Source organism: Rattus rattus, chromosome 5, assembly GCF_011064425.1.
Source record: "Rattus rattus isolate New Zealand chromosome 5, Rrattus_CSIRO_v1, whole genome shotgun sequence".
NCBI lineage: Eukaryota > Metazoa > Chordata > Mammalia > Rodentia > Muridae > Rattus > Rattus rattus.
The window spans coordinates 37,924,833-37,949,206 of NC_046158.1; the positions used below are offsets into that span (position 1 = coordinate 37,924,833).

The 24,374-nt window shown below is 40.8% G+C and overlaps 2 protein-coding genes across 6 annotated transcripts in view; one reads left to right on the forward strand and one right to left on the reverse strand.

The window, feature by feature from the left end:
• The window catches only part of Marchf7 (membrane associated ring-CH-type finger 7), a 39,463-nt gene extending 37,945 nt beyond the window's left edge, over positions 1 to 1,518 (forward strand). The window contains exon 9 of one of the 4 annotated variants that reach the window (XR_004387994.1): positions 137 to 246. Coding sequence is in view for 3 of the 4 variants with exons in the window: in XM_032903364.1 (XP_032759255.1) it covers positions 137 to 226 (90 nt within the window). In the remaining variant the exon portion in view is untranslated. Of the gene's footprint in view, positions 1 to 136 lie in introns of all 4 variants that reach the window. The other 3 variants (XM_032903364.1, XM_032903366.1, XM_032903365.1) reach the window with 3 other exon arrangements.
• A 2,127-nt stretch (positions 1,519 to 3,645) lies between these two features.
• The window catches only part of LOC116901440 (CD302 antigen), a 127,773-nt gene continuing 107,044 nt past the window's right edge, over positions 3,646 to 24,374 (reverse strand). For both annotated transcript variants that reach the window (XM_032903368.1, XM_032903367.1), the window contains 5 exons: positions 22,938 to 23,048; positions 12,535 to 12,651; positions 11,683 to 11,853; positions 9,999 to 10,025; positions 3,646 to 4,134 (listed from right to left, as the gene is read on the reverse strand). In XM_032903368.1, the coding sequence (XP_032759259.1) occupies positions 3,935 to 4,134; positions 9,999 to 10,025; positions 11,683 to 11,853; positions 12,535 to 12,651; positions 22,938 to 23,048 (626 nt within the window). In that variant the 3' untranslated portion in view covers positions 3,646 to 3,934. The remainder of the gene's footprint in view (positions 4,135 to 9,998; positions 10,026 to 11,682; positions 11,854 to 12,534; positions 12,652 to 22,937; positions 23,049 to 24,374) is intronic.

A 24,374-nucleotide genomic window follows, 5' to 3' on the forward strand; every position in this document is an offset into this window, starting at 1 on the left:
ACCTTACCATTTTGACCAACAGTATACTAAATGGGATTTTTGTTTTACCGGTCATTGCTGTTCTGGCTTCATGTTTATACAGTCATTGTCGTCCCTGAAAAGATCATTCTTGATCATCCTGTTCTTCTCTCAACAGCTTCAGAGGATGAGTTCTGAAGATGATGGAGACCACAACAGAAGGCTTGATATTGCTTCACTTCATTTAAGACAAATGGATTATCTGTGAACATGTTTGTTGAAACTGGCAATTAAGTATGAATAATTTCATGGGGTAATGCCTCGTAGATTAATTGACTATACATAAAATGAATATATATATACATGTATAAGTGTAAATATATTCATTCTCACGCATACTGCTGAACTGAAATTCTTGAGCTGGACCTTTAACACTGGCCAGCAGATCTCATGTTTATAATATGTAATCAAAAGCATTTTTCTTTATGTGAGGGGAAAGCATTACCCTTGTTTTAAATATCTACAATGCTCATCAACTTTTTCTGTGTTACATTACTGTAGTCATATTTTATGGAAAAATGTTTGTGTATTAGTCTCTTTGCTAGTGAAAAAAAGTCAGATAAAATGTACTTTTGAAATAAATGCCAGTGGCACCTAATTAGTTTTCCTCTTTAAATGCCTTAAGTTACAGCCACATTTTTGATAATCATTTACTTCCAGTGTTTAAAATTTTTTTAAAAGAATGGGAAGTTCGAAGAGCATTATTATGTTAGGTTTCCAAATTTAATTTGAATTCTAAATCCACTTAGCAATAAAACCCTAATTTTTAAGAAAAAAAAAGTGTGTAAAGGATGCAGTAATGATGGAGAACTTTTGTATTGATTTGCAAAGACGCAGATTATATTTAGCAGGCCGTGTGTAGGTGTTCCTTTCAGGAATAGTACAGCTGTAAATTATATCAGGATTGTCAGTCAAATGATACTTGGTTAAAAATTACTGAAAATCTCAAGTTAACAAATATTTTTTTAAAAGCCCACATTCAAAGTTTAAACACTGGTTTTCAATGTGTTTTTAGTGTTGTCACTTCTTTATAGAGAAATATAATATAAATAACCTATTTGGATCCTGGTCATTTTTAGCTGTTCCTTGATAATTCTGAGCATTTATTTGATGATTGTTAATATTTTTCACTACCTTTGCAAAAACAGATAAATTACTTATTCAACATTAATGAGTTTGCACTATGGTCATGAGCTGTGTAAACTTGCATAATGATTTCCACTGTCAACACCCTTAGGATACACATTTACACTCGCGGGTTTCAGATTAGTCTCATGCTGTGGCAACAGCAACTTTCAAAAACTAAATAGAAACCATGTACATTGTCCATGTGAATGAACAATTTAGTTTGTTGGTGTTAATGTAAAACCTTGGCTTGAAATAAAGTGATACTGATTGATGTATTTTAGTTTGAACTTTTTCCTTTTAAACTGGTCATCAATGAGAAATCCTAAACCTCTTAGGAAAGAATTTAATTAAAGTTTCAACTTTTATGTCATACAATGGTTTTGAAGGGTTTTTTTTTCAAGTTTATTGTATGTCTGAGTGTTTGCCTGCATGTATGACTCTGAGCCATGCTGTAGGTAGAGATGGTTGGGAGCTGACATTTTGTAATAGAACCCAGATCCTCTGCAAGAGCAGCAGATACTCTCAACCCTGCGCCGTGTCTTCCGCTGCTGAACGTGCCTCTAACTTTCGTTATCTGTGCGTTGTCTTTAATCTCCTCAGCACTGAACTCAAAGCAAGCATACTCTACTGAGTTCAGTCTCTGGCCCCCATGTAAAAGCCAGGTATTGGCCTTATGTGCCTATACAATCCCCGGTGCTGTGAAGAAGTGAATTGGGAAGAATACTGGGGTTGTGGTTTACTGAGAGAGACTGTCAACCATGTCTGTGCTGCTCTGACCTCTGCACATGTACCCATACACAAATGTTTATACACCAACATACCAAAGGAAGAATAAATGGGAATAAAAAGTCATTTGTGGTTGTAAGTTAAACAAGAGACCAGACAATGAAAACATAGCCTAACTGTAATTCTATATACATGTATCTACCCAAAATAAGAAACACGATGTCAGGGGCTTGTGATGTGCTCAATCACAGTGTTCTTGCGAGGCATGCACCAGGACCTGGCTTCCATACTTCTTCTCCCCATCTTGCTGCTATTGATGGTTGGGGACAGGGTGGAGAAAATAGTTTCCTCATTCCAAACACACTAAACAAGGCTATCTGGTTACGGTTAATAAGGAGTAAATAATGGCTGTGGTGGTTCACTGTCTCTGTGCCAGCTGCATAGTGGCCTGTGGTAGGTGCTCAGTGTCTAGAGAAGAGGGCCAGGGAGATTGCTCAGTCAGTACCACATGACCCTCAGAGCCCTTTATTTTGTGGTCTCTGCTGTACATGGTGTGTCCTTATCTCAGTGCTGTGGGGTTGGAGATTGAACCCTATCTAGAGTTCATTTGGCCACAGATCCACCTGGCTCAAAAAACAAACCCAGCAGCAATCTGAGGAATAACATCAAGGTTGTCCCTCTTGCCTTGAACACACGTTACATCAGCATACATGAACATGCAGAAAATTTAATGTGTAGTATTTAGTACCAGGTGCCTCTAGACCAGTTGAAAACTGAAGTCACATTGAAGTCACTTTAAAGTGAAATTTTAGAATACCATTCAGCAGCAGTTGTCCGAGTTAAGTTAAAGGTCAAGTCTGTAGGTGCACTGTCTGGTGATACTTTATTGCAGGATATGCTGCTCCGTATGGCAGTGACTGACTGGAGAGCTTAAAATGCATCTAATTGAGTGGATGAATTTAAACTGCATTTAATCTTAAGTAGCCACATGACTGGGTTTTTGGGAGGTAATAGGATTGATAGCAGGTATTAAAAGAATGGTGGGGAAGGTAGGGAGGGATGACCAGCTAATACTCCCTGTTAGCATCCAGAGTACCAATCAGGTAGACCTCTCACAGAATGCTTACAGCCAGGGTAAACTAGTGCAACATTTAGTGTCACATATCTCTCGGCAGGTTGTCACCAGTTTGTGGTTAGGAGTGTCATTAGAAGGCATAACCCATCATGCCTGTAGTCTCATCAGGCAGGGTGCAAATTTGTACCAAAAAAAGAATATTATTTCTAGAGTTGTACTTGGTCCTCCTCAGTTTTGGCATGCGTGGTTTTGTGCCATCAAAAATGTAATTTCCTTGTAGTGAAAATGCATCTACTTGGTATAGGAAGATATAAGGGTGATCTAGGAAACCTTTGCTCAAGGGACTCACAGGTTAACCTGGCTGGCCATCTCCATGACTTCTTAGCTAGAGCTGTAGTCTTTCCTTTGAAAGAATCTATAACAATTGATTATAAATAAATACTACTCATCCCGAATAGTCTACACAAGGGAGGAAACTAGGAACAAGTGTGGAGTATAGAGTCTCAAGATCTGTAAAATGTCTCCCTCTTACAGGGAAACACCAAAGGAATTGATTATCACTATAGCCAGTGAGACAGTTAGCTCCTTAGGAGCATGGGCTCTGTCCTGCTGGGTGGTGGCGGCCTCAGTAAGGAGTAGATCGCTAAAGGGTAAATGCAGCAATCGGAAGGAGCAGTAAAGGAGACCAGGCCGAGAGCTGCGTTTTACCAGCTTTATTGTACTGGAGCTTTCATTTATTCAAATGAAAACTACTTAAGAAAACTTGTAAGTTAGCTCTGTGCTGGTTCCTTTTCTGAAACCTACTTTTTTTCCTTTTAATCAGAAGGTTTATGTTTTGTCACATTGAATACATGAAAATATTGTTAGAAGAATAAGGAATACCATAAAAGGTTCAGTTTTCCGTGGCAAATTTTACATGACAATCTTGCACAGGAAATTATTTTATTGTCAAGGTGTTCAGTGTGCTCGTCTGATGTTCCCAAACTCTCAGTCCAGCTGAACAGAGTATTCATCTTCTTCCGCAACTACCAGAGCACAGGCATCACTGTAAGGCGATTGTGGTGCAGGAGAGAAAGAGGTGAAGCCAGAGCGTGTGCTCCTTCTGTAGAGGAACCAAATGACCGCTCCCAAAACTGCCAGAGTCACTGTGCTAGCGATCACCAGAGTCGATATTAAAATGTGGTTATCTGCACACACAAAAAAGACAGGATTCAGGAGGTCAGTATACAGGTTGGAAATCGTGCATTTGAAGCATTTTCATTTCTTCATGTGTTTATGTGCAGACTTTCCCAACTGCTGAGAAAAGTTACATATTCTTTACTAATGATCTTGAGCCTTCTGGGTAGGCACGTGGGTAGAAGGTTCTCGCCAAGGCAGGTAATCCAGGTCCACATGGTGGAGGGGAGAGAACGGCCCCCTGCAAGGTGCCCTCTGACCTCCATGTTCGTGCGTGCTGTGGTGTACAGTTCTTTTAAATTTCGCATTTGTGAGAAAAATAGCCATACTTGAAACTTTCAGTTAAAACATTTCAGTTCTATGTTCTTGATTTTTTTTTTTTTTTCTTTTTTTCATAGCTGGGGACCAAACCCAGGGCCTTGCGCTTGCTAGACAAGCGCTCTACCGCTGAGCTAAATCCCCAACCCCTATGTTTTTGATTTCTGTCAAGATTTTTGAGTCTTGTTTTCTGTGGTCTTGCTTATGCCTTTTTTTTATTCCTTTCCTTACTGAACCAAGGTTTTAAATTCTCACCTACTGTTACCTTGAACAAGTCTTAAGCAAAACCATCAAGTGGGTTCTGATGGTCCGTCTGCCTTTGCTATTAATGATGTGCTTCACAGAAATGGCACTAAGAGGTACAGTACCTTGCATTCTTCTCTTAAAGTAGCACTGTATTTGTGGATTCCTGAAGTTTACTAATGTGAGCAACCTTTTAGTTCTTGAAAACTCTCAGATCTTTCTATAGAAACGTAGTTTAACAAATTAGTAATTGGGATGGTAGATATATATTATAAAGTATTCAAATTATGCACAGCTTCATTGCACATGGATTTTATTTACATATAATTCTAAATATTTCGATTGGTGCTTCTTAAAGTGGGACCTAAAGTGGTTAGAGACTAGGGGGATAAATCTGGCCACATGTCTTGTAAAGGTAGGAAAACAGTGTTACATAACAGTAATGACAGTGTCTCAAAAAAGACTTCTGAAATGTTAGTTCATAGTTTTCATAGTCACATTAATTTCACACTGCCTTAAAGCGTTTACTATTTGACTCCCCATGTGGACACCGAGTCTGTTGTTTATGTGTAATAACAATTAGGTATACTTTGGTGACATGGTGACACGATCACAGCAACTTAGAGAAACAGTGCATTTGAGGCTGAAAGAGCAGCAAGGTAATTTAGGATTGTTACAGCTGTATAATCACATGTTTAACCAAAAGTAAAGGATCTGTAAGTATAGGACGGCATTTAGACGAGACACAGTAAGTTCATCTATGTTTTCACATTCTGCAAGTAAGTGAGTTACAAAGCTTTCTGTTGACTAGCTTTAAAACATGTCATCTTACCAAAGTTGTCATTTAAAAGTGTTCAGTTTCGGTGCTGGAGAGATGGCTCAGTGGCTAAGAGCATGGTCTGCTCTTCCAGAGGTCCTGAGTTCAATTCCGAGCAACCACATGGTGGCTCACAGCCATCTGTAATGGGATCCCATGCCCTGTTCTGGTGTGTCTGAAGACAGCGACAGTGTGCTCACATACATAAAATAAAAGTGTTCAGTTTCAAGTTACTGTCTACTCTGCAGAGTTTGATTCTGGGCACTGTTTAAGCAAGGTGCCCAAGTTCATTTAACAAGCAACAACAAAAGCTGCAGTCCTTTGCTTGATGCTGTGCTCACCGGGGTGGCCTCTCTCTCCTGTGTGATATACTTAATCCTTCAAGATCTGGCTATCCTGTTCATCTGTAGTGACCTTTGATGTATCACCCGGTAGGCTAACTCCATGTGCTTGCCACACCAAGTGCCTTCCTCCCCTGTGGCCTCACACTCATCACATCCTCAAGAAGGCCTTCTTTGTTTCCATAGAGAGCTTGTTCACTAAAACTGCTGTTCCAGTTCTGTTTTCCTTGCTTCAGCTCAAGTGTCCCTAAAAACTGTCAATACATCAGACATTTTTTTTTTCCTGCAAATCTTTCTGCTTTGCTAAAACTTCACACTTGAGGTTTAGCCTGGCCACCTTCTGACACAAAACCAAATGTGCAGACTTTCCAATTGCTCTTTACATGGTCTGCCTGCTCTTTTCCTCCAAAAGTTTGAACAACATAATCCTTTTACTTTTTTGAAAGTATATGTCTACACAGCTAAAAACTGCAGCTACAGTTAGTTGTAAGAAACCATGAGAACAACCAAAATGGCTGGGTACGCCTGTGAAGGATACTTTTTTTTTTTTTTTTTTTTTGTTCTTTTTTTTTTCGAGCTGTGGACCAACCCGAGCCTTGGCGCCTCCTAGGTAAGCGCCTACCACTGAGCTAAATCCCCAACCCCCATACTTTCTTAACTAAATGATTTGAAGTAGGAAGGACCACCTTTAATCTTGATCTTCTGAGGTAGGAAGAGCCATCTTTAATCAGGGCCATAATTTCTGGTGGCCACCTATATAAAGGATGTGGAAGAAGGATCCTTCAGCAGCAATAGAGCCTACCTCTGGGATTCCAGTGTATACTAAGGACCAGTGGAGACATCAGCTTTTCAGACTGAACTACTCCTGGATTCCTGGGTGTTTGTAGGTAGACAGCCATTGTTGGGCTAGCTGGACTACAGCTCATAAGCCACTGTAATAAACCCTGACTAAATCAAGGTCTTGATACGCTTCTATATCACTACTCAATCCACTACTCAAACATGTTTTCAAATAACATGCTTAAACTGCTTTTGTGTTTTAAGTAAGTATGGTCAAGTTGACTGTCACTGCCATCCCTCTACAGACATGCTCTGAGGCTGAAACTCAGTAACACTCCTCTCTCCCTAACTCCTGACATCATAAAAATGTATGATCATTCCAGATTAGTCTGTGAAGTTAACTATTCTGAGTACCATATGTAAGGACACATTTGTCTTTTGGTGAATGACTTGCAGTAATTTTGTGTCCTCTAGACTTGTGTCTAGCATGTGCCAGAATTTCCCTTTAGGGTTGAATATTTGGTATCAAATCTGTAGATCCACACGGGTTACTTCCATTTATGAATTATGAATATGGCCTTACGAATACATGTGTGCGGAATCTTCTTGGGTATATGTCCAGAAGTAGATACACGCCTGTTTTTACTATGGCAATGCTAACTTCATATTAGTACACAAAGGTAATTTCTGCACATCACTGTTAACCATAGCTATTGTCACTCCCTTTCTCTGTTAATAGCCAAACAATAAGGGTGATGTGGGTTTTTTTTTTTTTTTTTCCAATAATGCCACCCTTTGTTTTCCTATGGGAAACTGGGGGTGTGACACATTTTTGATAATTCACATAGTTGTATTATAACAAACTAATAGAAACTAAGCATGAAGGAAGTTTTATATATAATGGGCTCTTATATAAAGTTTATTTAAAAATTTCCCATCAGAACAATCTAGTAGAATTGTGGTCAAAAGATTTGGCCAAATATTTCACAAAGGAAAATACAGAAGTACTTGCTTGACATCAGAAAAATAAAAAGTTTAGTATACACCAGCGTGAATGACGGAAATGGACCCTACCATCCTGTGAGTATGAAGCACATAGAACTCCAGCACCTCACCAATGGGTTATGACCGTTTTGTCACTAAAATGTGTACCCAGTTTCTACCTAAGCATAACTGTTACAAGACATATGGGCAGTTTGGGGCACATATTTTAAGAATGTTGGTCAAGATGACAACATTCATCTTGTTCATTCCATGTTCATTCACTTGTTCATTCTATTCTAGTTCATTCCAAAGTAGAAACTAAAGATTAGAAAGCAAGGGCAAGTGTCTATAAACATACAGCTAAGCAATTGAGGGGGAGGGGATGTGTAAACAGGTCAACATAAAGTTCCAGAGGGAAAACTAGACAAATACATGATGTAACTGGGGAGGCAAAGGATGGTGGGTCAATGTTAGTTCTTGGCCAACTCAATCTGCATATAAAATTCCAGGGCTACACAGTGAGACAAAGAAACAGCAAACAAACAAACACCCTCAGTGAAGTTCAAGAACTCTGGGGTTAGGCATTGGAGTGGGAAGGAAGTGTCCAGTGAAATTAGTCGGATAAATATTGCATTCACGGGGACATAGAACAGTGACTAATGAGTGCATGGAGGCAGGTCAAAGGTCAAGTCCTTGTCATCAATGAGCAATACACATGTATAGAAATGACATTGCAACAAAACTCTACAACTGATAGGTTAACAAGAGAGACTCCAGTGTTTGGTGAAAGAGACCTTTAGAGGGAAGGATTGAGAATGTGGTGGTGGTGAGGGATATATTAACTATCTTGGTTTGACCGACAGTGCTACTGGTGGATGCATAACACATCAAATGGCATCAAGAGTGCATGTTGCCTTGTTAATTATACCTAATGATATTAAGGTTAAAAGTTAATAATTGATGGAATTCGGAAACTTTCCCAACAGATACCCATTGCTACTGGGAATGCAAACCTGTATAACTCTGTAACAAAACAAATAGAACAAACTTACAGATTCTGTTTTCAACGTTGCAGCCTCTAGATAAATATATTTGTGCAAGATGATTCATTTATTGAAGCATTGTTTATAATAGTAAATAATATGGAAACAACCAAGTGGAAGCATCACACTGGTTAATATATCTACATACTGGCAGGGAATCCAGACCAACCAATTTATATATCGATACTGAACTGAGAAAAAGTCACTAAGCTATTCATGAATAAGAGAGGCAAAGTAAGTCACACACTTCAGCCTCTCGCATTACTCCCACATCCCCCACATCATCCTCCAGCTTAAAAAAGAAGTTAAAGAAGAAACTGCATAGAATGGTGCCCAATAAGGGTGTGATACAGAAAGACAGATGGGGCCCAGGCTTGCCGTATATAGGTTGGAATTCAAATAATGCTCCTCTTTAGAACTGCTTTCCAATCAGGTGGTGGTGGGCTATGCCTTTAGTCCCCAGCACTTAGGAGGCAGAGGCAGAGGCAGATAGATATCTGAGTTCTAGGCCAGCCTGGTCTACAGAGTGAGTTCCTGGACATGAACAAAGAAACTCTTGTCTTGAAAACAAACAAAATCCCAAACACAAGTTTGAGTCTTAAGAATGCATTTAAAGTCCAACATAGATATTCTTTACGAACTGTACTTGTAACTATGAGGTGAAACCTTTAAAAAGCATATAACCATTCCTCACAAAAACATTAAGAATCCCACATAAAAAGACATTATTTAAAACCACTCATTACATGGATAATTTACTTTAAATGTCATGTCTTTTAAATTTAATGTTTTATTGTATGTGAGGGGTGTTTTGACTGCATGTATGTCTGTGAACTGTGCACATGCCTGATGTCCATAGAGGCCAGTGGACTTCACCAAATCCCCTGGAACTGCTGTCACAGCAGGTTGTGAATAATCATGTATTTGAACCTGGGAATTGAACCTGGGTCCTCTGGAAGAGCAGCCAGGGCCCTTCACCCCTGAACCATTTCTCTAATATTATCTTACCAGACCCTAATGTAATATCTTTCTTTAAGAGACTTTTCTATATTCTGATAAAGTTCTTTATGTTACATAATTAAGTAGGTCTACAGTATCTTAACATGTCAGAATATATGTTTAGTGTTACAGGAATTTTTTTCGAGATTTACTTATTTGTTTTATGTAAGTAACTGTCACTCTCTTCAGATACACCAGAAGATAGTTTCAAGCCACCATGTGGTTGCTGGGAATTGAACTCAGGATCTCTGGAAGAGCACTCAGTGCTCTTAACCTCTGAGCCATCTCTCCAGCCCTTAAATATATATATTTTAATGTATGAAAATTTTTAAGATTTGAATGTTACTTACCTGATAAATACTTCTTGTCATATGGGACTAAAATGCAAAAGAAAAAATCGAAATTAAAAAATTTTAAGGATGGTTTATAAGATTTACTTTACATACAGCTCTTAAAAATGGATATATCCCCTGACGTTAATATCCCCACTTCTACTGCTTCGTCAAGTCTCTATCTTACCTGTTTCAGATTTATTTTTTAAAAATCAGATATCTAGGCCTGAAAAACGCATTGGCTTTGTTGCTAGAAAAAGAATAAAGCATACAGTAATAGAGGAGAGAAATAAAATCCTGGTTGTGGAGTCTGTAGGAAATGTAAACAGCCGTGGAACTGCTCTATGTTCTGTTTTTGGTTTTTTTTTTTTTTTTTGTTGTTTTTTTTTTGAGCTGGGGACTGAACCCAGGGCCTTGCGCTTTTAGGCAAGCGCCACCACTGAGCTAAATCCCCAACCCCTGTTTTGTTTTTAATATTGAAGAGTTCATGTACTCGAGTGTTTCACAAGTGTAACACATCACATGTCCAGTGCCCGTAGAGGTTACAAGACGCATCAGAATACCTACAACTGGATGTGTTTGTGCTGGGAACCAAATCCAGGTCCTCTGCAAGAGCAACCAGTGTTCTTATGATCCCTGAGCCATGTCTCCAGCCTTTGTTTCTGGTATTCTTGAATTAGTATTTGTTTTATATAACAGTGCTCTCAAGCACCGTATATGAAAAGGTCCCATTTGCACGTGTGTGTCTGAGGGTGACTGTGGGGGTGAGTGAGTGTGACATCACTATGTAGAGATCAGAAGACAATGTCTTTTAGATTTTTATTTTTATGTGTGGGTGTTGTGCCTGTAGGCACATCTCTGCACGGGTGCCCTTAGAGGCCAGAAGAGAGAGCATTAGAGTCCCTAGGATTGGAGTTACAGTTGTGAGCTGCCATGTGGGAATTAAACCAGGGTCCTCTGGAGGAGCAGCCATGATGATCTCTAGCACTGAGCCATCTCTGCAGCCACAGCTCACAGTAGCCATACACATAAATGGAATAAAATAAGACAAAAACATTTAAAGTTGGGATACTACTTCTATAAAACTACTCTGAGCTGGGGACCAGAGTAAATACTTAAATACTTTAAGTATTTACATTTGCTTACTGAGAAAATAGTTATTCAGAATTTTAGAACAAATTACATTCACCATTTAACAAACAATGTGAACATTTTAGAACTTGTCCATTTTGTTAAACTTTAATAAATCAGATAAGTGTATTTTAATACAGAATGCATCATGAAGTATGATGTAATTTTAATGACATTTTGTTTACCCAAAACAAACATACTAGTTTTGTAGAGAACATGATTCCTGAAAGTAAAGTGATGTAAGTATTTTAAGATTATGCAGTATTCTTCTTTACCACTTCTTAGTCAGAGCACAGGCAAAGAGAACATGGAAATTCTCTTGAAGAAATTTATGGGCTCTTAGGAACTTCTAAGATTAGGCACATAGAATTAAATTGTGTCTGCTTCACGTGATCTAGCTCCAGTCTTGAAATGTAAGAGAACTATTGACTTTCAAGAGACTAGCACACAGCCATGTTATGTTCTGAGGACTTAATTTATGAGATGTGTGTGGTGTGCCTAAAATATGTATCCAAAACAAACCCTGTGTTCCCCGTCCCTCCTAGACTGGAGAAAAGACATTCGGACTTACTTGCTGTTTTGCAAAGTGTTCCTGTCACAGAAGACATTTCACAGTTTCCTTTTCTCCATTCACCTGTCTTGGCATACAGAAAACCACAGGTGTCAACTAGGTCCTCACCATCCTCATCTGCCCACTTGTCGAATGTCATATTTGACTGATCAAACCACTTGAAACTTGCATCTGTCAAGTAAGGAACATGATGAGAGGTTTCAAAGGTGTTAAGATATTTTCATTAAAGGTAGGGACTTAGTAGCATATTTAATGGTCTAATTTTTGGTTGTAGGATTAAAAGTTGTAGAAGGAACACTATATTGTATTATACATAATCATCAAAGGGTATTGATTTTAATAGGATTCTGGAAAAGGTACCTTTTTTTGTGAAGAAAAGCATTTTGATGAAATAACTTAAAATAGTTAAATATTAACCTTATTTATGACATTTAAAATGTGACTATTATCTCTGTGTGTACATACATACTTTGTATATTACATATTATACTACTATATATAAATTATACAGACACTATAAGATCCATATGCTTTGTAGTTTTGTATAGTAACACAATTTATAGTCAGGTGGTGGTGGTGCACTTCCTTAATCTCAGAGCTTGGGAGGCAGAAGCAGGTGGATCTCTGAGTTCGAAGTCAGCCTAGCAGTAGCTAAATTACAGTTGTACAAGGAAAATTTTATGGCTGAGTCACTATAACATGAGAAGCTATATTAAAAGGCCACAGCATTAGGGAGGTTGCGGACCACTGGTCTAGGGAATTAAAGAACCAAACATCGTATGTCTCACTAACATTAAAAAACAAAAACAAAAACAAAAAACAGCCATGCCTCACAGGGCAAACACCACTTACCATCAGTGTCATAAAACATGCCAAGCAGAAGGTCATCCGGGCCTTTCCATCGCTTTTGTAAAGTGTCCAGTATAAATGCGTTTTCTTCTTCATTGTGTATACTTACCAGGTCTGCCCCTGAAATAATTTTAAAAGAAGAGCAACTTCAAGAATCAATTGAAATAATGACGTATATAAAAGCTTTGAATTATGTTTCATACTTTTGCATAGTTTTAAACAGGTGGGAGTGTGCGTGGTTAAAACGTCTGTGGTCCAAAAGTCAAAGCACACCACGGACCGCTTTGATGGCTAAGCAGGTTAAAGGCACCAACTACCAAGCCTGGCTGAGTCCCATCTCATGATGGAAGGAGAGAACTGACTCTTACAAGTGGTCCTCTGACCTACACACATGTGGCTCATGTAGACATCATACATCTTCAGGAATGATTTCTTAATACATATTTGTCTGTCTTGATTAAGAATGGCCTCCAGAGACTCAAATGTTTGAATGCTTGGTCATCAGGCTGTGGCACTACTTGAGAAGGATTAGGGGGCTGCGGCCTTGTTGAAGGAAGTCTCTCACTGGAGGTGGCCTTTGAAGCTTCAAAAGCCCAAGCTAGCTCTTCCTGCGGCCTGCAGAGCTAGATAGAACCCTCAGACACCTCTCTAGCACCCTGTCTGCCTGTGTGATACCATGCTCACCGCCATGGTGGCCATGGACCAAACCTCTGACCAGCCCTAATTATATGTTTTCCTTTATAAGAGTTCCTGTGGTCATGGTGTCCCTTCACAGCAAAAATACACCAAAACAATATTATCAAAGAGGACAACCAGAAACTGAGCAGGCTCTTAGAGCATTAAGCCAGGTGGTGGTGGTGCACACCTTAAACCTAGTGCTTGGGAGGCAGAGGCAGGCAGACTTCTGAACTTGAGGCCAGCCTGGTCTACAGAGCAAGTTCTAGGATAGCCATGGCTAAACAGAGAAAGCCTATTTTGTAAAAAAAAAAAAAAAAAAAAAAAAAAAATGGGGAATGGGGGGGGACGGGAGGAGAGAGAGACAGAGACAGACAGAGACAGACAGAGAAATAGTGTTAAAAGTCAATTTATCACAGAAAGAAATATAACACAGGAAATGTGTGAAAATTTCTCACCGTTAAAAAGAAGGTGAAAGCTTAGGACCTGGGAGATGGCTCAGCTAATGCTAGTTAGCTCTGCAAGCCTGGCAACTTGAGTTCAATCCCTTCAACCCCCACCAAAAGTCAGATGTAGTAACATCTGTAACCCCTGCATGCCCACATAGAAATGAGAGGTGCACACAGAAGAACTGCCCGACAGTTTGTGGACTTGCTAGCCTATAACATGGTCTACAGCAGCAGAAGTAAGAGAGCCCCTGCCTCAGGGAAGTGGAAGGCAAGAACTGACTCCCAAAGGTTGTGGGCGAATGTGCTCCCACAAACATACAGCCACACAAAATAACAGTTTTGTGAAAGATGAAAATTAAACTTTCAGATGTGCAGACTAGCCAATTTGATGTAGAAAACTAGGCACTGATAATATGGGCAATCAGTACAATAACAATATTTTGGGGAAATTTCTGGTGATACATGTAAGACCTAAAAGCACATACTACTCTTTGAGCAATAATCCTTCATAGCATATCCTGTGTTAATCATTGGCTGCCACTCCAAGTAGGCACAAGGATCAGTCACATGTTGCACGGGGCGCACATTGCTTTTCTCAGGCAAAATCACTATAGCTTATTCAGGACATTGAACGATTGAGACCACAGTTACTAAAATGTTAATGGTTATCTCAGGATGGCCCAACTTAGGTTTTGCTTGCTTGTTTTTTTTTTTTTTAACTACTCTTCTAAATATTCTATAACAGTTATTGTGTAATTATGAAAGGGCTTTTAAAAAGGAAGTCATGCCTTTAAAGTCAGAGTGCAGCAAGGCTTTCTAAGTTTACCTTCTTAATCTCTTAGGTGTCTCATGCTTTGCATGTCCATAGCTATGGTGGGTAGACTGAGAAGCCCCCCCCCACCTCCTGCTGTTATAGGTTCATGTATTTGAATTCTTGGTCCCCAGATGGTGGAACTGTTTGAGAAGGATTAGTGGGCATGGGTTTTTTTAAAGAAGAGATGTGTCACTTGACACATCTTCAAAAGTCCCTGCCATCCTGTTAGCGCTCTGCTTGTTGGTTGTGGTTTGAGATGTAAAGCTCTCAGTTACCACTCCAGTGCTATGCTTGCTTGCCTTCTGCCATGCTCCCCCATAATGGTTTTAGACTCTAACCCTCTGGAACCATGAGCCCCAAATGAAATGCTTTCCTTTATAAGTCGACTTGCCCATGGTGTTCTGTCACATAAATCACAAAGTCCCTAAGAAGTTACCACTCCCTGCTTGCCTTCGGCTTGTCATATCTTAATGCAAAATACACTTAATCCAACTTCAAAAGTGTCCAAAGTCTTTCACAGTCACAGTCTCAGCATGGTTTCAAAGTCCAAAGTCTCCTCTGAAACTCAAGGAATCTCTTAATTGCATGCTCTGTAAAATCAAAAGGCAAATCACATCTTTCCAACACACAACGGCAGAGAATATACATCATTCCAAAAGGATGGAGTGGGGCACAGTGAGGAAACAGCGGACCAAAAGGAGTGGGGCACAGTGAGGAAACAGCTCCAAATCCTACAGTTCTGTGTCTGGTTTCAAAGGGCTGAGTGGCTCTGTCCTTCCAGCCTTGTTGACTGCAACACACTTCTCTCTCTCCGGCTGGCTCTACTCCTTGCATGCAGCTCTCCTTGGCCGACTTCCAACAGCCCTGGCACCTCCTATATCCCAGAGTCTCCAATGCAATCCAGGCTTCATTTTCACAGCTTCGAGCAATGACCTCAAAGGGCCTCCATGCAGGGATTCTCACTTGGCCTCAGCAGCCCTCCTTAGCCGTGGGGTGGAGGAAAATGACAAACTTGTGTATCTTTCATGACTCAAGCCAGAACCACACAGCAAATGCTGGCACGTTGGCTACCTGCTTGGGATGGGGCCAGGCCCTATCCTTGAACTACATTTCCATAAGCTTTGATTGCTGCTCTTTAGGATAAGAAAATCCCTCAGGCCTTTGCTTTCCAAGTTGAGGGTTAGCTGGGTCCGTGCTCACCCTGAGGGAACCATGCTCTCTATTCTGGTTCACATCAAGCCTCTCCTACCTCTTTCAGCACAATCCTTGTCCCCAGTATCAAATTTTCCCGGTGGTGATTTTCTCTCCAAACCGTATCAAGGCAACTTCTAAAACAGAGCATTTAATTTGGAGCTCATGGTACCGGAGGGTCAGAGTCTATGGCCATCAGTGGGAGGAAGTGTGGCAGCAGGCAAGCATGGTGCTGGAGCACTAGTTGCCCTGTTTGCTCCTTTTCGTATGTAGGCTTGCACAAGAGTGATTACTGATAATCCTGTGACCAAGTCAGTATCCGACTGCCTTGAACTCGCCTCTGCTAATGAAACTGTCCTAAAACTTTCCAATTTAGCCTCTGGTGTATTCTTAGGACAAGAGAAAAAGAAGCCACATTCCTTGCCAAAATATCACAAGCCACTTATCTCAGTTGCTAATATTGTCCATCTCTGAAATCTCTTAAGGCGGACCCCCATAGTCCACATTGCTCTTAGCATGACTCTCTTCCAGGACCTACTAGCATGGCCCCTTCAGTCCCTCTTAGCATCCAACTGCTTTCTTAGTCCAGAGTTCCAAAGTCTATATTCTTCCGGAATAACCCGCATGGTCAGGCCTGTGGCAATGATAGCCCACTCTCTGATACCAACTAATATCTTTGTTACTTTTCTATTGTGTTGACAAAACACCACTATGACCAAGGCAACTTGTAGAAGACAGCATTTAATTTGGAGCTCATGGTTCCAGAGGGTTAGAGTCTATGACCATCATTGTGGGGGTGGGAGGAAGCAGCAGGCAGGCATGGTACTGCAGAAGTAGTTAAAAAAGATTTCCTCTTGATCCACAAGCAAGAGACAGAGAAAGCTGACTGAGAATGGCTTGGGTTTTGAAACCTCAAAGTCCATCCTCAGTGACGACAAGGCTACACCTTAATACTTTATAACTGGGAGGCCGACATTCAAATATATGAGCATATGGGAGCCATTCTTATTCAACCCACCACAACATCCTACCTATTCCCTATTGAGAAACATGTATTATATTTTCAGCTGTGGTTACAGGTTTATAATGTATAATCCATATCTTATTTTATATGTACGTTATATAACATTCAAAAAGGTTTTTTTCTCGATAAAGGAACACAAAATAAGAAATCTGCAGTTTTGATAACTGAAAATTACCAACTGTTTTGTGCTACTTTATTATATTGGGTATGGCATCTTTCTTTGGCTCTTAGCTAGTGATTACCGCGGATTTTAATTGAGATTTTACATACATAGCTTGCATTTTAACTCTTTGGTTCTTTACTATTTCTATTAACCCATAGCGATATTTTAAATAAGTGTTATGAAAGCAACCTACAAAAAATTATGTTTTTTAAAATTTATTTTTCTTTTCAGTGTTTTGCCTGCACGTATGTTTGAATGAAGGTGTCAGATCCCCTGGGGGAGGAGTTACAGACAGTTGTGAGCTGCCATGTTGGAGCTGAGAATTGAACCCATGTCCTCTGGAAGAGCAGCCAGTGCTCTTAACCACTGAGCCATCTCTCCAGCCCCCTGTTTTGTTTTTAACCAGGGACAGCTGAAACCACCTCCTGTCTAGTAAATGCCATAAGTACTGTTACCTATCGACTCCAGTACTTACTGGTAAAGTGTAACCAAACTAACTGCTGGGGTTGGGGTGGGTGCTTGGGATTAAGCTTAAGACCTTGCTCATAGGAGGCTGGCACTCTACCATTGAGTTATATCCCTAGCCTTGAAGTGAGTATACTTTTAACTCAGAAAAAGACATCATTTAAACATAAGACCAATTTAAAAATTCCCAAATAGATTCCTTGCGTCAACTAGAAGCCCAACAGGAGTTCACAGGCTTCTAAACAAGTAACAAGAATCAGGCTGCAAAACTGCTCAGTGTTTTAAAATCTATTTCACCTAATTTCCTAAAATATATTTGAGTCACACAGGAAGCCAGTCAGGTGCCATTTTTGCTTGTGTACAATAAACAGTTGCTTATCTGATAAATGTATAGATTGTATTTTTAATAAAAGGGTAAAAAAGGTTTTACAATGAGCTAATATTGGGTCATGTCTGTTCACAGTTTGCAACCTCCAGTATAGTTACTGGGATCTCCGTTTATGTCTAATATAACTACTGCAAATTATCGAGAAAGAGGAAGGTATCAGGCATGATTGTACGGCTCTACAATCCTAGCACTTGGGAGGTGCACTTGGAAGGTCATGAGTGAGAGGGGAGTTGGAGGCCAGCCTAGGCTTTCCACACTGTGTGGTGTGACCTTGTTTTGAAACAGATGTAGAGACTGCAAATGGTTTTTTGAGGACAGCTCATTTAACAAATCTCTTAAGACTAGCAAAATTGCTATTCTGCTCACTTTCCTTGAAATAAACTTAGTATAATGGAAATTGTGTTGTCCCCCTTCCCCCCTGCTGAAAGTCAACATGTCAACACCATTTAGCAGCTACCAACTTTTCCAGGGGAAATAAATACGTTTATGTACAATGTGGCACAATGTGGCCGGGCAGGCCTGGTACACACTTTTTAAATAATTACTTATTTTTATTACTTATTACTTATTTTATTACTTTATTACTTTACTTATTTTATGTGCAGTGCTATTTTGACTACATGTATGTCTGTGTGAGGGTGTTGGATCCCCTGGAACTGGAGTTACGAACAGTTGTGAACTGCCATGTGGGAGCTGGGTATTGAACCTGGGTCCTCTGGAAGAGCAAGCAGTGCTCTAAACCACTGAGCCATTTCTCCAGCCCCTTGGTATACACTTTTAATCTCAGGTCTCAAGAGGCTGAAGCAGGAGGATCAAGTGCCCCAGACCAGCCTACATATACACCGAGAGCCTGTCAAAACCACACCGAACTATGTGCTAGTTCAACAGAATCAATAAAACTATATTTTGATTTATCCCTTTCTATAATAACTATGATTTTAATTAAATATCAGTAGTCTTTCAAAATGTTGTACTCATGATTTTTCAGAAATTGTGCTTTTTATTTTATTTTTTTTTATGAGAGTATTTATTATACTGGCTTATATGATCCAAGGGGTTGACATTCTGTGACAGCCATTTGCAAGCTGGAGAGCCAAAGGAAGCTCATAATGGCTAAGTACGAGATGCCTTAGAACAGGAGAAGAGGCCTTAGGGACAGGTCCTACATCTGGGGGTGAAGGCGGGGTATACTCAAGACAGTAGTGTGAGATCCAGAGTCAATGGCTGAAGAAGCTGGAATCAGGTCCAAGGGACGAAGCAACCACTTCTGCTTTTGAAAGAAGAACAAGAGGGGGAGGGCATTTGTCCCTCTTCCTTTCGACTTACTTGCCCCACTTGAGTAGATAATCCCTACTCACTCTCAGGGCCGGCGCTTGCACATGGAGCTTGTGCATCCGTAGGCCTTTCTCCTGTGTGATGACTCTCGTGAGCATCCTCAGAAGTCGTTTACCAACATCCCAAGCATCCCTCAATCCAGCGACCCTGGGGACTGAACTCTGAGTCACCGCTGAAGTTTGCCCTTAGCCATTCTTTTTTTTTTTTTGAGACGGGGTTTCACCAGGACTGCAAAGCCTGTTTGAACCCCTGATCCTCCTGCTTCTGCTTCCTAAGTGCTGGGATTATAACTGGGCGTCTCTACATCAGGCTAGCCCAGAGTTCACAGAGATCTTCCCAAGTGCAGGCATTAAAGGCAGGGAGGGCATTGCTAAGTAACAGCGTTGGGAGTTTGAAAAGAGTGTGATGAGGTGATCGAGTGGATTCTCAGTCCTGCCACAGAAGGTAAGGCCCCTTTAAGGAACTAAAGGCCAGTCCCACTGTCTCATATTTCACCCTGAGGTCCCATGGTTTTAGATTTAGCTAAGGAATGTCAAAACAACATTGGGTATCAGAAGCTTGTCTTTTGGGACAGAGCCAGATAGATACATAAGCTGTCTCTACTCCATGCACACCTTTAACAAGCGACAGGTAAGCAGTTCACTGGCCGAGCACACACACTACGCACGTGTGGGGACTTGGGCGTAGAGAGTAAATTCCAGGACGCGCAGGGCAGCAGGGACAGGCTGGGGCGGGGGCATACTCAAACGACAGAGATTTTCTTGGGGTCCTATGACAAATGCATATAGTCCTATCTACTCAGGAGACTGAAGCAGGAGTTTAAGGCCAGCCTGGACAGTGTGCATTCAGTCTTTAAAAAAAAAAAGACATTTTGCTGAGAGTGTGAGATATGTCTGTAGTTCCGGCAACTGGAAGGCCAACACCTACCTCCTGTGTGAACAACCTGTCTCAAATATTACTTGTTAAATTTGAACTATAGAGCTGGGGAGATGGTTCAGTGAGCAAAATGCTTGCCTCACAAACATCAGGACCGAGTTCAGATGCCACAGCCAACATATAAAGTCACAGGATTCCTGGGGCTAGATGGGAATAGAGACAGAACCTTCCAGAAGCCCACATATAGTCCTCCAGCTAGCCTGGCATAACGCAGTAAATAACAAAGAGACCTTGTTGAGCAAAATGGAAGGGGGGGACCCAGCGGAGGCTGCCCTCCATATTCACCCACATCACAGATGTGAACAGCAGAGCTGGCTGGGGGTTGTGGGGCTTTTTGTCTGTTGGCTATTCTATAAAATCATTTAAACTTGTTACATATTATGAGATTGGAATACAAAGAGAATAATTTGCTTTTAAGGAATCCTGTGTTGGGGGTGAGGGGAAGTTCTTGTCTGTTTTACAGTAAGTGACACTGTCAGTAAATTGTAGATGACCATTAAGAACCGTGTTAAGGACTAAGACAAGCTGATGCTATTTCTGCTTCCTAAACCCTATTCCTGCCGCACACAATTCCCCTGTAATTACTGCCCTGGTGCCTTTGGATTTTTCAGCAAGAGATGAGTTGTCCGGACTCATTTCCCACCCTTTCTTCCTGTCTTTTTTTTTTTTTTTTTTTTTGGAATCTGTTTCAGTTAGGAATTTGCTCTGAGGTGCATAGAGAGTTTTTTGTAGACCGTAAATGGCATCTACATTAGGGCATCCAAGGATGAGCTCCTGATCCCCTCCCCCCCGAGCTGGGAGCAGCATTGGACACAGCTAATTACTTCCTCTCCCTTGAATCAATTTCTTCTCTTGGCTTCCAGAAAATTTACTAGTCTTCTTAAGGCCTAGGCCTCCGATGTCCTCCGGATGTCACACGGAAATGAGCAAGCACAGCACTAAAGTCAGCCTAGAATCTCGGGGAGGGCAAATAGATTTTAAGGTGTGAGTGAGTGGTCAGGAAGGAAGGTAGTGTTGGCAGTCATCTTTGAAGACTGTAAGAGAGGCCATCCTGAGGGAGACGGAGGGGAGGGGAGAGGTAAAGGGAGGAGAAAGGGGAGAGGGGAAGGGGAGAGGAGAAGGAAAGGGGAGAGGGAGGGGGAGGGGAAAAGGGAGGGGGAAGGGGAGAGAGAAGAAAGTCAGAGATAGCTCAAGGACAGGCCCTCACAAGCAAAAATATAAGCGCAGACCTGGGTCCAAATCTTGGCTCCTGTTATTATTAATCTGTGTGATCTGGAACAAACGCCTGAATTTAATTTTGATAAAGGGGACAAAATAAACAGCTCAATAGGTGTGTTATGAGTATGACATCAATAGGTTTGTTATGATAGGTAAAGCCATGTAATCTATGAAGTGCACAGTGCCAGCCTTGGTACACAGTGGGAACGAATTTTCCAGAAAATAGTTATCGTCTACTCTCACTAACAGAACTTTTACCTAGCCTCGCAATCAAGTTAATTATGTGTTTTGAGGTCATTTGAATTTATGTAATCAGGCCGTTTACTGAGTACTCAGCTTGTTTAAATGCAGCTTTCATTTAAGAACAGAATGTAGAAGGTTCAAGAGTTAGAGTGCTTGTTGCTGCGGCCAAGCACTGGGGTTTGATTCCCAGCACCCGTACGGTGGCTCGCAGCCCACTGTAACTCCAGTTCCTGGAGACCCGCCCTCCAATGCCGACCTCCTCACACATCAGGCACACATGCAGGCAAAACATTAATACACATAAGAGAGAGCCGGGCAGTGGTGGTGAATGCCTTTGATCCCAGCACTAGAGAGACAGAGGCAGGCAGATGGAGAGCAGCCTGGTCTACAGAGTGAATTCCAGGACAGCCAGGGTTACACAGAGAAAATTCTGTCCCCAAAACCAACCAACGAACCAGCCAACCAAACCAACAGCAACAAAAACCCACATAAAATAAATATTTTAAAGAAAGTGTAATCAATCTTGTTATGCCTTGGACTCTCCATGTCCTCTCCTTTTCCGAGCTAAGTTGAATGGATAGTTCTGATTTTCAAACATTCTCCCCTGTCTCCCTTCTCATGTCTGTTCCATGAAAAAGAGAAAGAGAGACAGAAAGAGAGAAAGAGAAAGAAATTGCACAATTAGTTCTTTTTTTTCCCGGAGCTGGGGACCGAACCCAGGGCCTTGTGCTTGCTAGGCAAGTGCTCTACCCCTGAGCTAAATCCCCAACCCCCATGCACAATTAGTTCTAATAGCATTGATGAAAAAGCTACAGTGGAAAGCAATTCGTCACGCACAGGACATGTGAGCATCACGTGGTTGTAGGCTGATAACATCTGTTTAAGGTCCTATATGTTGTATATGTTACTCAGGGTCAGAATTCAAAAAGCAATTTGGAAAACTTGGGTAAAAGATTCTTTAGGAAAAACTCCTCATTCCTTCTCATTGACATTCTGCGCAGGAACTCCTGAGGACTGTCCTCTTTGGAGGGCAGTGAACACACGAGACAGGCTTACTCTGGGTTAGCAGTTCTCACCCGTTGGGTCGAGACCCCTTCTGGCATCAACTGACCCTTTCGCACAGGTCACCTAAGACCATTGGAAAACACAGATACTGATTCATTACAGTAGCAAAGTGACAGTTATGAAGTAGTAATGAAAATAATTTTATGGTTGGGGCCAACACAACATGAGGAACTGTATTAAGGGGTCGAAGCATTGGGAGATTGAGAACCACAACTGTAGGTTATCGGCCTCTCCGTCTCTCAGGCGGCACTGTCAACAGCACACACAGCCACTAGGTCCTGATGTGCTTTATGGTTCTGTGACTACGAATTGGGGAGTGCTATACAACAACGGTCTCCCAACCAGAGAGAAAGTATATGTCCATTTCTACTGTCTGCACATCAATTCTCGGGACACGGTTAAAAGATGTTAGGAACACTACTATTTTTAAAGCTCCTTACCGTGATCAGTACACTGCTTTCTGACATCCTCTATGTTTTCCACATTGATGGTTACTTGAAGAAAAGTGTAACAGCTGCCTTGGAACTGAACCCAGATGGATGAAGGACAGTCTGTTTGGGAAAAAAAATACTATTAATATGAATTCCGGATGCTAAGGATATTGAATATTAAAACTCCACGAATTCACACAAGTCATGTCCTTGTTAAAACAACAAATCAACCAGTGAAAAAAAGGAATTCGTTTTTCTCTATTTTACATGTAGGAAAAAAAAATATGCCAGTGATTCACTTCTACAAATTAAGCACCATCACCAAGCCAAACCAGCTAGCAAGGAAATGAACTAGTCAGAGTTAAAGGCTTGTGCCATCAATTCTTGGAACACAGTTAAAAGAAATTATAATACTCTATATAGAAATAAATATTATGTAAATTACAAACAACTCTCTGAAGGCTTTCTTTGTAAAATAATAATAATAATAATAATAATAATTTTTAAAGCCTTGAGAATTTTGCAAAATCTTTTTGTTCAAATTCTCCTTGCAAGAACTCATATCTAGAAAATGATGAATATTCAGGCAAATTTTACTATTACACAAGTAAACAGACTGATGTTCATGTCTTCCTTTATTTTCTTCTTGTGATTTTGTGTGTGCGTGTGTGTGTGTGTGAGTGTGTGTGTGTGTTTTGGGGGTGATGGTTAGGATTTGAATTTAGGGATTCATGTATTCTTGGCCACCTGCTCTCCCACTAAGCTATATTTTCAAGCCCTGAATGACCTTAATTTAACATCTTACTAACAGAGATTTCATAGCTCCATGGTTTCGTTGTTTGTTATGAAGATATAAACTTCTAAGCCTAAGACCCAGAATATCATCACTTATCGTTCTATGCAAAATGAAGTCTGTAAGAACTTGATTTCACTGAAATACGCTGGAGGAATGAAAGGGGAGTTATTAATTTCAGTGGACATCAAGTCAGCAAGATCTTACCTATATCCTTTTACTTTTACATTCTGTATGAGTTATAATTTCATATAAAGGGATAGAAGTAATCACTCCTAAAAAGATCAGAGCTGAGTAGTCAGCCACATTAATCTCAATTAATTCAACGTTCTGGATTTTTACGGAACTCAGACCATGACACAAGTTATCGTTAGTACTTGACCTTGGTCTCCAACAGCAGAGAGAACACTGCCACCAAAATAGATTATTTCTCAGTTCTCTGGAAGATGAAGGGTGAGCAGAAGTCAGTCAAGAAAGGAAAGTGTTTCTCATATCATGTGTGGTGGTTTGAATATGCTTGGCCCATGGGAAGTGGCGCTATTAGGAGGTGTGGCCTTGGTAGAGGAAGTGTGTCACTGTGTAGGCGGGGCTTTCAAGCCCTGCCCAGGGTGGAATAGAGTCTCCTGCTGCTGCCTTTGGATCTAGATACAGAA